At 38.0% G+C, this 13,185-nt stretch overlaps 1 protein-coding gene across 2 annotated transcripts in view; it reads left to right on the plus strand.

The window, feature by feature from the left end:
• The window catches only part of SARNP (SAP domain containing ribonucleoprotein), a 70,923-nt gene that overhangs the window by 14,703 nt on the left and 43,035 nt on the right, over positions 1–13,185 (plus strand). For both annotated transcript variants that reach the window (XM_060763907.2, XM_060763908.2), the window contains exons 5-8: positions 2,668–2,719; positions 8,616–8,689; positions 9,419–9,447; positions 9,693–9,718. In XM_060763907.2, the coding sequence (XP_060619890.2) occupies positions 2,668–2,719; positions 8,616–8,689; positions 9,419–9,447; positions 9,693–9,718 (181 nt within the window). The remainder of the gene's footprint in view (positions 1–2,667; positions 2,720–8,615; positions 8,690–9,418; positions 9,448–9,692; positions 9,719–13,185) is intronic.

The raw sequence follows: 13,185 nt of genomic DNA on the forward strand, positions 1-13,185 counted from the left end.
TTTAATGTAAGCAGATTTTGCTTAGACATATGTTTTGCAAGAATCTGGGTTGTTGCACAGCACAGCTTCTGTGAAGTGCTTTCTAGTCAATTTTAAGGTTATAGAGCAGGATATAAATGTGCATAACCCTCAGCCAAAATCCAGTTGCTAGTTCCAGGAAGAGTAGACCAATTGAATCAATTGTTAAATGTTACACCAACAATTGAAAGACAGAGTGGAGTGATTGTTTGAACATTAGACTAAAGATTCTGGGTTACTAGGGGTTGGATCCCAATGCAGGCATGAAAACCCCTGGCAGTTTGTGCTCTCTTAACTGCAGAGGAAGGTAGTGGATTAATCACCTCTGAATTAATCTTGGCAAGAACCAACACTTGTGTAAAACTATTGAATCATCAGGTCGCCTCCATTTGGTACAAATTTAGAATTTGGCCATTGACCCTGATTTACAAAGGATTTACTTTCTGGGTAGTTTTTATAGCTAGTGTGGCATAGTGGTTTGAACATTGGACAATGATTCTGGAGACCAGGGTTGGCCTTTAAAACTGACTGAATCACATGCTCTCTACCTTGGAACACTCCTTGATAGGATCGCCATAATTTAGAAACTACTCAAAGGCACATAATAACAACAACATGGTGATTGAATACTACTCTAGTGTGATCAGTTAATTTTAAATATAAATGCTCTTACAGCAGAGCATAATGGATTCTATTATATTAAACATTGCCCTTGTTTTTTTGTTCTAGGTATAGGTGAATGCATCTGTTGAATCAAATTACATTCTTGAGTTCCTTACTTCTTGCCTAAGGTTCATTGGGATTTTTGAATGGCATTGCTGGCAGAGTATTTCCAATATTTGATCTATTAATTAAGGCTTCCAAAAATGCATTTTTATATGTGCATGTGCCTTGAAGACACCATTCAACTTATCTCAGTTCCATTAATTTCATAGGTTTTCCTTATCCAAGGAATATGCAGAGATTTTTACCAGAGTTGACCAAATTCTCATTGTTACTGATTCTTGCATTTAGAGGAAAAGATGTAAATTGCACTGCAGTGTTTGAATCTAAGCTGCAGGAGGTGCCCTTTCTCTGTATTACTAACAGAAGATTGCAAAGAGTGCTGCAGGGATAACAAGTCCCTGGTTCCTGTTCTGAATTGCTTCCTGTGAAAAAGTCATTAAACCATTACTACCGTTCAGGGCATAAAATAGGAAAACTGTCCAGGAATCTTGAACAAAAGCTGTCCATTTCTCTAAATGGGAGACCTTAATGAGTCAGGCTATGACCCACTGTTTTATGAGAGCTGTTTGGAGAAGAAGAATGCTGTTTCATTTAGCCTGGGAACTTCCGAACTTTGTATCTTCCTCCTTTGTTTTCTCCCACAAACCTCAACCCTGTTTTCAGAGCATAAACTTCCAAGCACGCCCACTCCATTATATTTTTGTTCAAGCTGTTTACTAGCTTCCATTGCACATTGTTAAAGAAGTGTGTGCTTGAAATGGAGTTGGGGCTGACCTGGCCAAAAGTCAACCATAGATGTCCCATGAACTACAACAGAGAAACCCCTTTGTGAATATATAGCCATAAAAGAATAAAGTTTCCTGGGGCACATAACATAGGCATGAGGCTTTTGGTCAGGATTGACTATTCATTGTTATTATTCCCCATCCCCCAATCACAGTGAGTGTGCATGTGAGGAATTATATCCTAAATGTCTTAACTACTACTGAAGGCATCCAAATTTTAGTAATCAGATAAACATTTACATTGGTTTGTGGGAGAAGCAGTGAATTTGGAAAGAGGTGATTTGTGCAGTCAGAGTTCTCTAGTGTGTTTTTAATAATAACATTCCTGCTTTGCCAAATATGATCTTCTTCCCATGCTTTTGAGTTGAATGACATTTGTTTTATTCGGAGCTGTAGATATTGCAGATAACTGGCAATTAAAATTCAAAGATCGTACAGTGACCCCTAAGAATAACCACCTAGTGATATGGTCAATTCATCATGTGCTTAGCTAGAGAAGATCTGTCTTAATATTTGTATTGTGATCTCTTTCATTTTCTGATACTTTAGATCGTTAGGTAGATAATCTACTTACATTAAGCGATTGCTGGTATCTATATTCTTCTGACCTATTCTAAGTCTTAATGTATAAAGGAATGTGAATTCTTTTAAAAAGTAAAGTGTTGAGAGAGAACAGTTGACTATGGAGATGTTGGATACTGCTTATCAAACTATGTGGAAAGAGAGCTCCCTAATTAGCTGCAAAGGACTCCACTGCCATCAGTAATGGATGAAGAGAGGGGTTGATATATAAGCGTAGACTATGGATCTGTTGGGTATTTTTCTTCTTCTCCACTTCATGCCCAAAATATCATCTACAAAACATACCAACTGTGTAGCTGGTGTAGATCATTTCCTTCCTATTATTGCTCATAGTTATAGTGATGACACAACTGGTTTCAAACCATCTATTTCTTGAAAGCATTATTTTGATGAGAGCACACAGAGACAAGGCAGTATGAGACCTCCCAGGAAGCCAAGCATTTGTGATAGCTTGGAGTCAAAGTTTAGCTGCTGTTGTAACTGAGCTATCTTGGCTAGTAATGGCAAATTGAGGGCTTATTTGTGCTCTGATCAGTGTACTTTATTTTTCTTTTAGAGGTGCAGAAAAGAAAGTGGTGAAAATTGCCTCAGAAATTCCACAGATGGAGGTAAGCTACTTCTTGTTCAGTTTTTTCATTGCTTTTCACGAGTAGTGTGCCACATTCATCCCCTTGCAGTTTCTCAATTCACTCCTGACACAAAAAAACAACAGTAGTGTGCCACATTCATCCACTTTGTTCTGCCCTAAGTATAGTACTAGTAAACTCAGCTGAGTCAGCCATTGTTTCATAAGGTATGTGATTGATTTTTCTTTCACTTTTAGCTTGTCATTGGTATTACATTATTAGGTTACTTCTGATGTCTGGTTCATGTATAGGTCAAAGCTATGATTGCCCACTACATGAATGAGTTGCAGAAAATCTAAGGGTCTCGTTTTCTTCTCTAATGCTTTTGTTTCTAGAAGTACTTGAATTTATTAAAATGTGGTAGGGTTAAACTAAGATTTTTGGTAGGTGGGATGTGTCCACCTCTTGTTGGGCAGCACCTTACGTCAGCTGTTGGTAGCATAGCTACTAGCGAGGGATGAAAGGGGCTCTACATGTTCTCCATCTCTGGGGGTAAATTAAGGTTTCACCCAAAAAAGAGTCTGAAATTTTTATTTAATTTAGACTGGTTTCTATTAACTATATCTTCAATTGACTGCCTTTCAGAGTTCAAATATCATAGGGTATTGTAGTTTTTAATAAATGAAGAAACAAAGGCTTCACTTTTGCAGTCAAGACATGACTAAAGCAATGATGGCATGTTTGTGCAGCAGAAAACCATAGTTTTCCATTTTGTATGAATTACTTGTATATGTTTGTATTGGATGCACTAATTGTATGTTGGATTACATCTTGTACCCTGAATGTCTGCTTTTGAGGTCTTAAATTTATGATGGTCTTAATGCAGCATCTACTGAATGCAATCAATAGATAAATGGGACCTATGTTGTCTTCTAATATGTACTGACTAGAGAAGTCACTATGTTATATTAAAATGCTATGGGTATTGCCATGCCTTTATTTCTGCTCCTTGGAATGTATTTTCCCATTCTGTACCACTATATCCATGTTTGAGAAATTGCTTGAGACATTAAAGAAAAAAATAGTATTTCTGTAGTTATTTATCAAATGCAAAGTTGTATCTCCCTGCAATAAAGTACATAGAGCCCTCACAATCTGGAACAAAATCTGGATCCTTAAATTTATGGGTACTCAATTTTCATTGTATATAATGTCACAGTTGAATGATGTCCCTTATATAAAACAGCAAAATCAAGCTTTGCTTGTTGGATTTTAAAAAATCCAACAAGCCACGGTTGATTAAATCCATTGATGCAAAATAGGTGGATATGGAGGGTCAATTGTACCCCATTGTTTTGGTTAGTTTCCACTCAGCTCTCCATAATTGGGAAAGCTGATATGAAAACAGTCTTTTCCCCTGCTGTTCAGCTGCCATCTCCAAGTTCTAATCTTTTTTTTGTAGGCTGACCACAGCTATTGAAGGCTGCTGTCGCAAATCCCAGATTATTATTTTAGTGGGGCAAGTAACCAGAAGCAATAAATATTATCTGAAATGGAACTGTTATCGAGTGACGCCTTCCAACTTGGTGGGAGGTCTTCATTGAGAAATCATTGAATTATTTTACTTACGTCCTTTTTCACACTTTCTCTGTTTTACTTAACAGCTCTGCCAACACTATACTTGCGAAAATCCACTTGATGTTTTACTAATCACTTAAACCCCCAAATACTAATGCTTTCTAGATTCAGTTGACGTATGAAGGAACCTGATGTGACATTCTAAGCATACTGGGTTTTATTACTAAAGAGATAGCCATGTTAGTCTCTGTTGACATAAAAAGAGAAAAAAGAAAAATGAGGACTCTGGAATCTAAGAGATATTTTTAAAAACTGGATTTTTATTTTCATTGGTGTTGAGGGTTCTGCACTAGAACTTTCTAAAAGTCACATAAGCTATCATTAGGCTATATCTTCAAGTAAAGCTGCTATAAGGATTTTAATTTGTTTCAATGGGCAGAAAACCTGTATTGCTTAATGAAAATCACACAGAATAACAAATTTAATGCTTTCAGGAATTGAAAATCCAGGGTGTTTATGAGTTCCATTGATTCACTGTATATTGATCAATCAAGTATTTGTTTTCCATTAATATGCTGCCATTTTCATAAAGCCTCGTAAGCAAATAAGTAACCACTAAGAGTTCTTTCCCTTCTTGAGATGTTTTAATTTTTCATTTCTATTTGTTATGTGCATTTACTGTATTTATTTTGCCAGTATTAAATGCATTTCCCTCTTTGGGCATCTTGCTTCTTTACACCACAAACATGAATAGCATCTTCCAAACAAACTTATTGTTGGATGAAATGTAGTCATTTTCATGACATGTTGGGTTACTACCAGTAACTGTAGAACACTTAGTTTATTTAAATATAAGCTTAATAATGCTAATTTGTTATTTGCACTAACTGACCAAGAGGTAGATTGACTGTGAATTGAAGCCAGAAGCATTGTTAGGGAGGAGTGCAAAAGGGCATTAAAGAAAGCCAAATTGCATCAATGGATGACAGATGAAATTCAAGCAATTAAAGACAGACAAGAAACAAAAACAAAAGGTGATAAAAATAGAGTCACAGCCCTAAAATGCAACTGTTAAATGACTTCCACTCAGGGACAAGGCAAACTTCTATGATAACCAATCCAGAGAAATAGAAAATTATGACCAAAAAATGAAGAATAAAAGACTACTTCCACAAGATCAGAAAAATCAAAGGGGAGTTTAAACCTAGAGTGGGGAATACTGTATTACTGGGAGGAGAATATATTACATGACCAAGGAGAAATAGAAACATAATCAATAGAAGAACTATATAGAAGAGTGACAGATTCATTTTAAAAAACATATAAAGATAAAGCTGTGAAAGTAAAATGGAAGCTTCACTAGGAGTCCTTAGGAGAAATAAATGATATTTCAATACAGAGACAGAATCTACTTTAGTTGTAAAACAATGGCCCACAGATTGGAAAAAACTCAAACCCCTCAAGGCACATCGGGAATTTCATTAACCACAGGGCAATTGTGTTAATTTCCCATGCAAGCAAAGTGATCTGCTTGAGATTTAACCAAAGCTAAAATCATTCAACAGCATGATCCAGATCATGCTTTTCATTGTATAGACCAGCAGTTCTCAAAGTGTGCTCCGCAGAGCCCTTGGGGCTCTGTGAAGCATACTGAGGGGCTCCGTGGTGTCCTCACCCTGCCCCTCCACAGCTTTTCCTCCTCTTTCCTGCTCCCCTCCCCCCTCACTCCAAAATGTCTTTTTTCTCCAGTTCCCTTGCCACCAAAAGCCCTTTTCCTCACTTTCCTCGCCACACAGATGTTTTCCCCCATGCCTTCCTCGCTTCCAAAACCCTATATCCCTCCCACCACTCAGGGGGTGCTTTGATCATGTTTTTTCCTGTCTAGCAGAAGGGGGTTGGACTAGATGGCCTCTGGGGTTGCCCCTATTACTATTATTATTTTGACAAAGTCTGGATGCCCATGTATTGGGGATCCTTTGATTGTTGCTTTTCCTGCATGGTAGAAGTGGGTTGTACTAGCAGGCCCCTGGGGTCTTCTACTGAAATAGTGTTAAATGTATGTTGATCAGAAAGTTTGTCCATGCATGATATATATACATTATATATAAAATATAATATAATATAATATAATATAAAGATAGATAGATAGCACAAACCTTTGAACAGTGGCACTTATTTCACAAGCCAGTAAGGTAATGCTCAAGATCCTGCAAGGTAGACCCCAGAAATACATGGAGCAAGAGCTGCCAGATGTACACACTGGGTTTAGAAAAGGCAGAGGAACGAGAGACCAAATTTCCAATATCTGTTGGATAATGGAGGAAGGCAGAAAGTATCATAAAAACATCTATTTCTGTTTTATTGACTATTCTAAAGCCTTTGACTGTGTGGATCATAATAAATTGTGGTAAGTTCTTAGTGGCATGGGGATACCAAGACACCTTGTCTATCTCCTGAGGAATTTGTATAAAGACAAAGTAGCAACAGTATGAACAGACAAGGGACCAACAGACTGGTTCAAGATTGGAAAAGGAGTATGGCAGGGCTGTATACTCTCACCCTATCTATTCAACTTGTATGCAGAACACATCATACATCGTTGATGGACGAAATATTAACAACCTTAGATATGCAGATACCACTTTGATGGCTGAAAGCAAGGAGGAGCTGAGGAGCCTTCTAACCAAGGTGAAAGAAGAAAATGCAAAAGCTGGGTTGCAGTTAAACATAAAAAAAGAAACCAAGATGATGGCAACCATGATGGGAAATAGAGGGAGAAAATATGGAGACAGTGACATACTTTGTATTTTTAGGAGCGAAGATTACTGCAGACGCAGACTACAGCCAGGAAAGACGTAAGACGTCATAAGACGTTTACTTCTTGGGAGGAGAGCAATGACCAATCTCGATAAAATAGTGAAGATTAGAAACATCAAACTGGCAACGAAGATCCACACAGTTAAAGCAATGGTATTCCCTGTAGTAACCTATGGATGTGAGAGCTGGACCATAAGGAAGGCTGAGCAAAGGAAGATAGATACTTTTGAACTGTGGTGCTGGAGTAAAAATCTGAGAGTACCCTGGTCCACAAGAAGATCAAACCAGTCCATACTTCAGGAAATAAAACCAACTGCTCACTGGCGGAAAGGATATTAGAGGCAAAGATGAAGTACTTTGGCCACGTAATGAGAAGACAGGAAAGCTTGGAGAAGATAATGATGCTGGGGAAAATGGAAGGAAAAAGGAAGAGGGGCCGACCAAGGGCAAGATGGATGCGTGGTATCCTTGAAGTGACTGGCTTCACCCTGAAGGAGCTAGGGCTGTCAATGGTTGTCAGGGAGCTCTGGCATGGGCTGATTCATGAGGTCACAAAACCACTGAATAAATGAACCACAACAAATTTTTCTTAGGGCTCCACGACTGAAAAAGTTTGAGAACCCCTGGTATAAACCAAGCTCTATGAGAAATGGATGAGGGAGCTCGGTATGTTTAGCCTTGAAGAAACAGCTGAGAGAGGATCTGATAGCCATGTTGAAATATTTGAAAGGATGTTACATTGAGGAGGAGCCAAGGTTGTTTTCTGCTGCTCTGGAGGCTAGAACATGGAGTAATTGATTCAAATTGCAGGAAAAGAGATACCACCTAAACATTAGGAACAACTTCCTTCACTCTGTAATTCTATGCCATAATCTGTATCACTGTACAAGGCCTATATAATGTGGAACTGTCTTTGGATTCTTTGAGTCAGGTCTTTTAGTCTTTATATATGAAGATGAAGTGAAAGATTTTAACAATATAGAGACTCCTGAAATTTGCTTATACTTCTTTCTGAGAATGTCTAATTCCTAGAGCAGGGGTCCTCAAACTTTTTAAACACAGGCCCAGTTCACTGCCTCTCAACAGGGGGACCGGATTATAGTTTGAAAAAAACATGAATGAATCCCTATGCACACTGCAAATATCTTATTTGTCGTGCAAAAATGCATGAAAGAACAATACAACATTTAAAGTGAAGAACAATTTTAACCAACATAAACTTACCAGTATTTCAATGGGACGTGTGGACCTTAGTTCATTATCTATATCACCATAGCTGTTTTGTGTATAGAATCTTGACTATCTCATCTCCAGAACTCGTATGTGACTAGTATACCTACTAAACTCTTTGGGCACTTTTATTGTTCAAATCTTGGAATACCCAGGAATATTTGACACAGATGGGAATGAAAATTATTCCTTTCATGTATGGAGCTAACAGAGATATACTGATCATGGCTGTTAAATCTGAAGCTAAAGGTATATTTTTGCAGTGCTTAGATTTTTACATGTGTACACTTGTCTACTTTTTATTCTGCTTTAGAGAATGCAAAAACGGGCAGAGAGATTTAATGTTCCTGTGAGTTTGGAGAGCAAGAAGGCTGCCCGAGCTGCTCGGTAAGCCTATATTTGTAATATTAAAATTCCTTGATGATTCTTAGTTATTGTATGGGTGGTTGTTTATTATGGATGAGTCTTGAAACTCCTGCATACTACTTAACTGGGACAACATAGATGGAGGATGGATGGAGTTGTAGCTAACAGTGTGTGGCCACTGCATTGCAGAAAGCTGTGGGCACTTTTTGAACCTTAAATAACATTTTAATCATGTGGCGACTATTGATCTGCTACTTCAGTATGCTGTCAATAAAAACAATTCTGATCCCTTTTTTAAGATGCAGGTAAATTATCTATCACATTCCAAGTGTTACATTACAGCTCCCATCATCCTAGACCATTGACCATGTTGGCTCATGTTCCAGTACAATATCACCTCAATAGAGACCAATTCCAGCCTACTTGTAGCAGACGTAATATTTTTTGGCTGTAAAGAGAATAAAATTAAGTAAAGACTATGGAACTGTAAATAATATGCCCCCAAAATATGCCCTACCTGTCCTACTGGATTGGTAGTGATATTGTGAATAACAGATCTGCAATAACAGATCTGCAATGTGAATCCATCATTATTTGCTAATCTGATTCATCCATTCCTTCAGCTTTTTCCTTTGCACATTTACAAGGGAATTAAATAACCATCATATATTGAAACTATTTTCAACTTCGTGTAGTGACTTCATTTTTAAATGTCAGGCTTTGTAACTACATCTTTTCTTTTCTCTATAGGTTTGGTATGTCTGTGGCTTCAACTAAAGGTATTTTACTGAATTATAGAATTAAATTCTAGAACAACTGTCTTGTATCTTTCTCTTTATTTGAATGTTTTTGTTTCTTTCCCCACAAACATTTTGTAGAAAGAGGGTTGAAAATATACATTGTTGCTCCTTTGAACTTGTATGCTGTGTGGTATAGCCTGTCACTTTTGTTTCTACCACATTTTTATTTCACTGTTTTGACAGATAAAACTTTGCTCAAATTGTCATTTTCCTCTATATTTTAGGTCTTGGTGACGAAAGTAAAACTACAGTAAGTAATTTTCTTACAGTTGCATTTTTAAATTGATAATTAAAATATTGTCACATACAAAAAAAAATGACTAATATTATGAAAAATTTTCTTTGCTGAGTGCGCAGCTCAAGATTAAAATAAACATAGTGCCAGGGCAATTACTTAAATCACACAATTTCCCAATAAGATATTTGCTTCTTCTCTTCACATTGTGATTATTTCATGCTGAATAGAATAGAAGACTAGATTTACATTTCAAGTCCCTTATGTTGTTCATGTCATTGTTACAAATGTCATTTCATTGCCTTAGGAAATATGTTGGGGAAATTGGTTTTCCCCCAAATGATGACATCAAAGCTACAGATTCTATCATAGTAGTTCAAAGGTATTAAACCAGCAATAGGCTCTGTCTTTATTCCTGCCGTTTCTTTGTTCCCTATATTTATTTTGCTCTTTTCTGTACAGTATTTTCCAATCTACAATCTATTCATTGTTTTTTCCCTCAAGCTACAGCACTCTTTTATACTCTGGTTCTCTCTGATATTGACTGTTGCTGCTATCTAATTTTGCCATGTCATATCTCAGTCCTTTTGATCTATCCAGAAAGCTTCTGCCAAAATAATTCATTCCCTTTTTTCTCTCATAATTCATTTTTATGACTTCTTCCTCAAATCTCTTCATTTCTTGTTGATGTCATCAAGGTTCACAGAATTCTTTCACATTGTCTATCTGCTCTTATCCGCTAATGTGTCTTTCTATTTGACGATCTCATTTCCTATTCTCTGGTGCTCAGCCAGACAAAAATCTTATGTTCCTTTATATATCTCTTTTTCTATTACTTCTTTATGGAAACTTCTCCCAGAAGGAACGCTGTGCTCTCATTCTCTCTGTGTCTCTTCAAATGATTACTTGAGCTTCTGTGATGCTTTAGGCTTAATATTTTATCCTTCACTTCCAACCAAAATGAAATTTCAGTGTGTGTATCTGTATGTATTTATCCTGGTGAAGTTGTAAATTCTTTGGAATTGCAACTTCACTCCTAAAAGGGCAGATATTCCACAAATCCCCTGTAATACACTGTTGAGACACATACTGAGAGAAGAGCTTGGCGTCACACTAATATCGCCAATGTATTTCTGAGATCTAAAATAATGAATTTCACTCTTCTAAAATGCACCTTGTTTAAGAAGTAATTTGTCAAGAAGAAGTAGATCCCCACCTGATCTACTTCTCCTTGACGAAGATTGAGGAGCAGATCTCCACCTAAAATTCCCTCTAATATAATTTTTTATCCCAAAATGAAATAATGTCCTCCAGGTGAAATTAGACTTTGGTTCCCCACATTTATCACTATGGGCTGTGCTCGCTAGAGCTGATCAGACATGTAGTTCAACAGCATTTGGAAGTCATACGATTTTCATCCCTATTCTACATGTTGTATTTAGTGATTGTCAACTATTCCTCTCTGAAGATGCTTCATATTACTTGGGTAGAAATTGGGCAAAATCATTAGAAAATGCCTGACATTTTAAGTTTTCTAACCAAATTAAATCTGGGCCAAATTATTATGAACCATACAAAGAGATGTCAAACGCTGCGGTAAGGTCGAGAAGTAGCAGTAGCGCCTATCCGCCGCTATCAGACTGGTGACGAAGTTAATCTGTAATGGCAACCAGGACTGTCTCCGTCCCATGGCCAGGGCGGAAACCTGACTGGAAAGGGTCCAGGCCGGCTGTATCATCCAAAAATTGTTGCATTTGTCCCAGTACAGCCCGCTCTATCATCTTACCTAAGAATGGAAGGTTAGAGACAGGACGATAATTGGCAAGGGTCATGGGATCCAAGCTAGGCTTCTTTAGCAAGGGACGAACCCTTGCCTCTTTTAGGTTGTCCGGGAAGACATTCAAGAGAGCCATTGATTATATTACTCAACGGATTGAGTAGACCTTCCATGCAGCTCTAACCAGCCAAGAGGGGCACGGATCAAAGGAACAGGTGGTTGGTTTTGCAGCAGCCAGGATTTTGGCGACATCTTCCCTGTCAAGCAGAGTAAATCGGTCGAAGATAGGCCCACTAAGCTGCCACAAAGTCTCGAGCTCACTCAAGGTATCGATTGTAGGGGGCAGTTCCTGCTGAAGCACGGTGATTTTATCAGTGAAAAACTTTTGGAATGCCACTGCTGTAAGAGCCGTGGTTGCTGGATTCTATTTTAAAAGAAGTAATCTTGTCAACTGCCACTATATGTTGTGTGATGCTCCCCACATTAGTATGATTGCAGTTTGTCAAGAGAAAGGTGCTGATCATGTTCTTAAGTGATTATTTCAAAGGAGTCAATCTGTCACGTCCCGTGCGAGTGCTTCTAGTCTCCTAGTGAGTATTTTGCTTACAGAGGAAGAAGGCTTTCAGGGGGAAAAATCAATTCTGTAAGGTATTGTCTTTTTAGTCTCGATAAAATAGTGAAGAGTAGAGACATCACACTGGCAACAAAGATCTGCATAGTTAAAGCGGTGTTATTCCCTGTAGTAACCTAAGGATTCAAGAACTGGATCATAAGGAAGGCTGAGCGAAGAAATATAGATGCTTTTGAACTGTGGTGCTGGAGGAAAATTCTGAGAGTGCCTTGGTCCTCAAGAAGGACAAACCATTCCATACTACAGGAAATAAAATCCAACTGCTCACTGGAGGGAAGGATATTGGAAGCAGAGATGAAGCACTCTGGCCACATAATGAGAAGGAGGAAAGCTTGGAGAATATAATGATGCTAGGGAAAATGGAAAGAAAAGAGAAGAGGGGCTGACCAAGAGCAAGATGGATGGATGTTATCCTTGAAGGGACTGGATTAACTTTGAAGGAGCTGGGGTGGCCAACAGCCAAAAGGCAGCTCTGGCGGGGGCTGGTCCATGAGGCCACGAAGAGTTGGAAGCGACTGAATGAATAAACAACAGTTGTCTTTTTCTGAAGATTCCCCCCAAAATTTGAGTAAGTTTAGGTAAAATTTTATGTACTTGATGCATAATCTTATATAACATCTCCTCATAGTTTTCAGTCCTGGCATTTAGAGTTCTCCCTCATTTTGATAATTGAGTGTCTTTCATGTTAATGGCATATGTAGCTGTTGATAGAGGATTCGAAATAGAATTTTTGTTAAGTGCCAGTGTTGAGGCTCAGCGTCCTGGCACCATATCACCGAAAGCCAGTATCTACTACTGGCTTTCACTGACAGTGACCCTATGAATGCATCATCTTAAAATCATTCTATCAACAGCCTTACTCAGGGCTGTGGCTTCCTTAATTGAGTCAATCGATCATCTTCCTATTTGCCTTCTACCTTCTACTTTAACAAGCATGATGGTCTTTTTAGTGAGTCATGTTTTTTCATCATATCTCCAAAGTACAACAGGCTCAATTTAGTCATCTTGGCTTCAAGAGAGACTTCAGGTTTTATTTGCCATAGTAACCATTAATTTGTCTTTCCATTAAATGTT

This window comes from Anolis sagrei, chromosome 2 (assembly GCF_037176765.1).
Source record: "Anolis sagrei isolate rAnoSag1 chromosome 2, rAnoSag1.mat, whole genome shotgun sequence".
Classification (NCBI taxonomy): Eukaryota; Metazoa; Chordata; class Lepidosauria; order Squamata; family Dactyloidae; genus Anolis; species Anolis sagrei.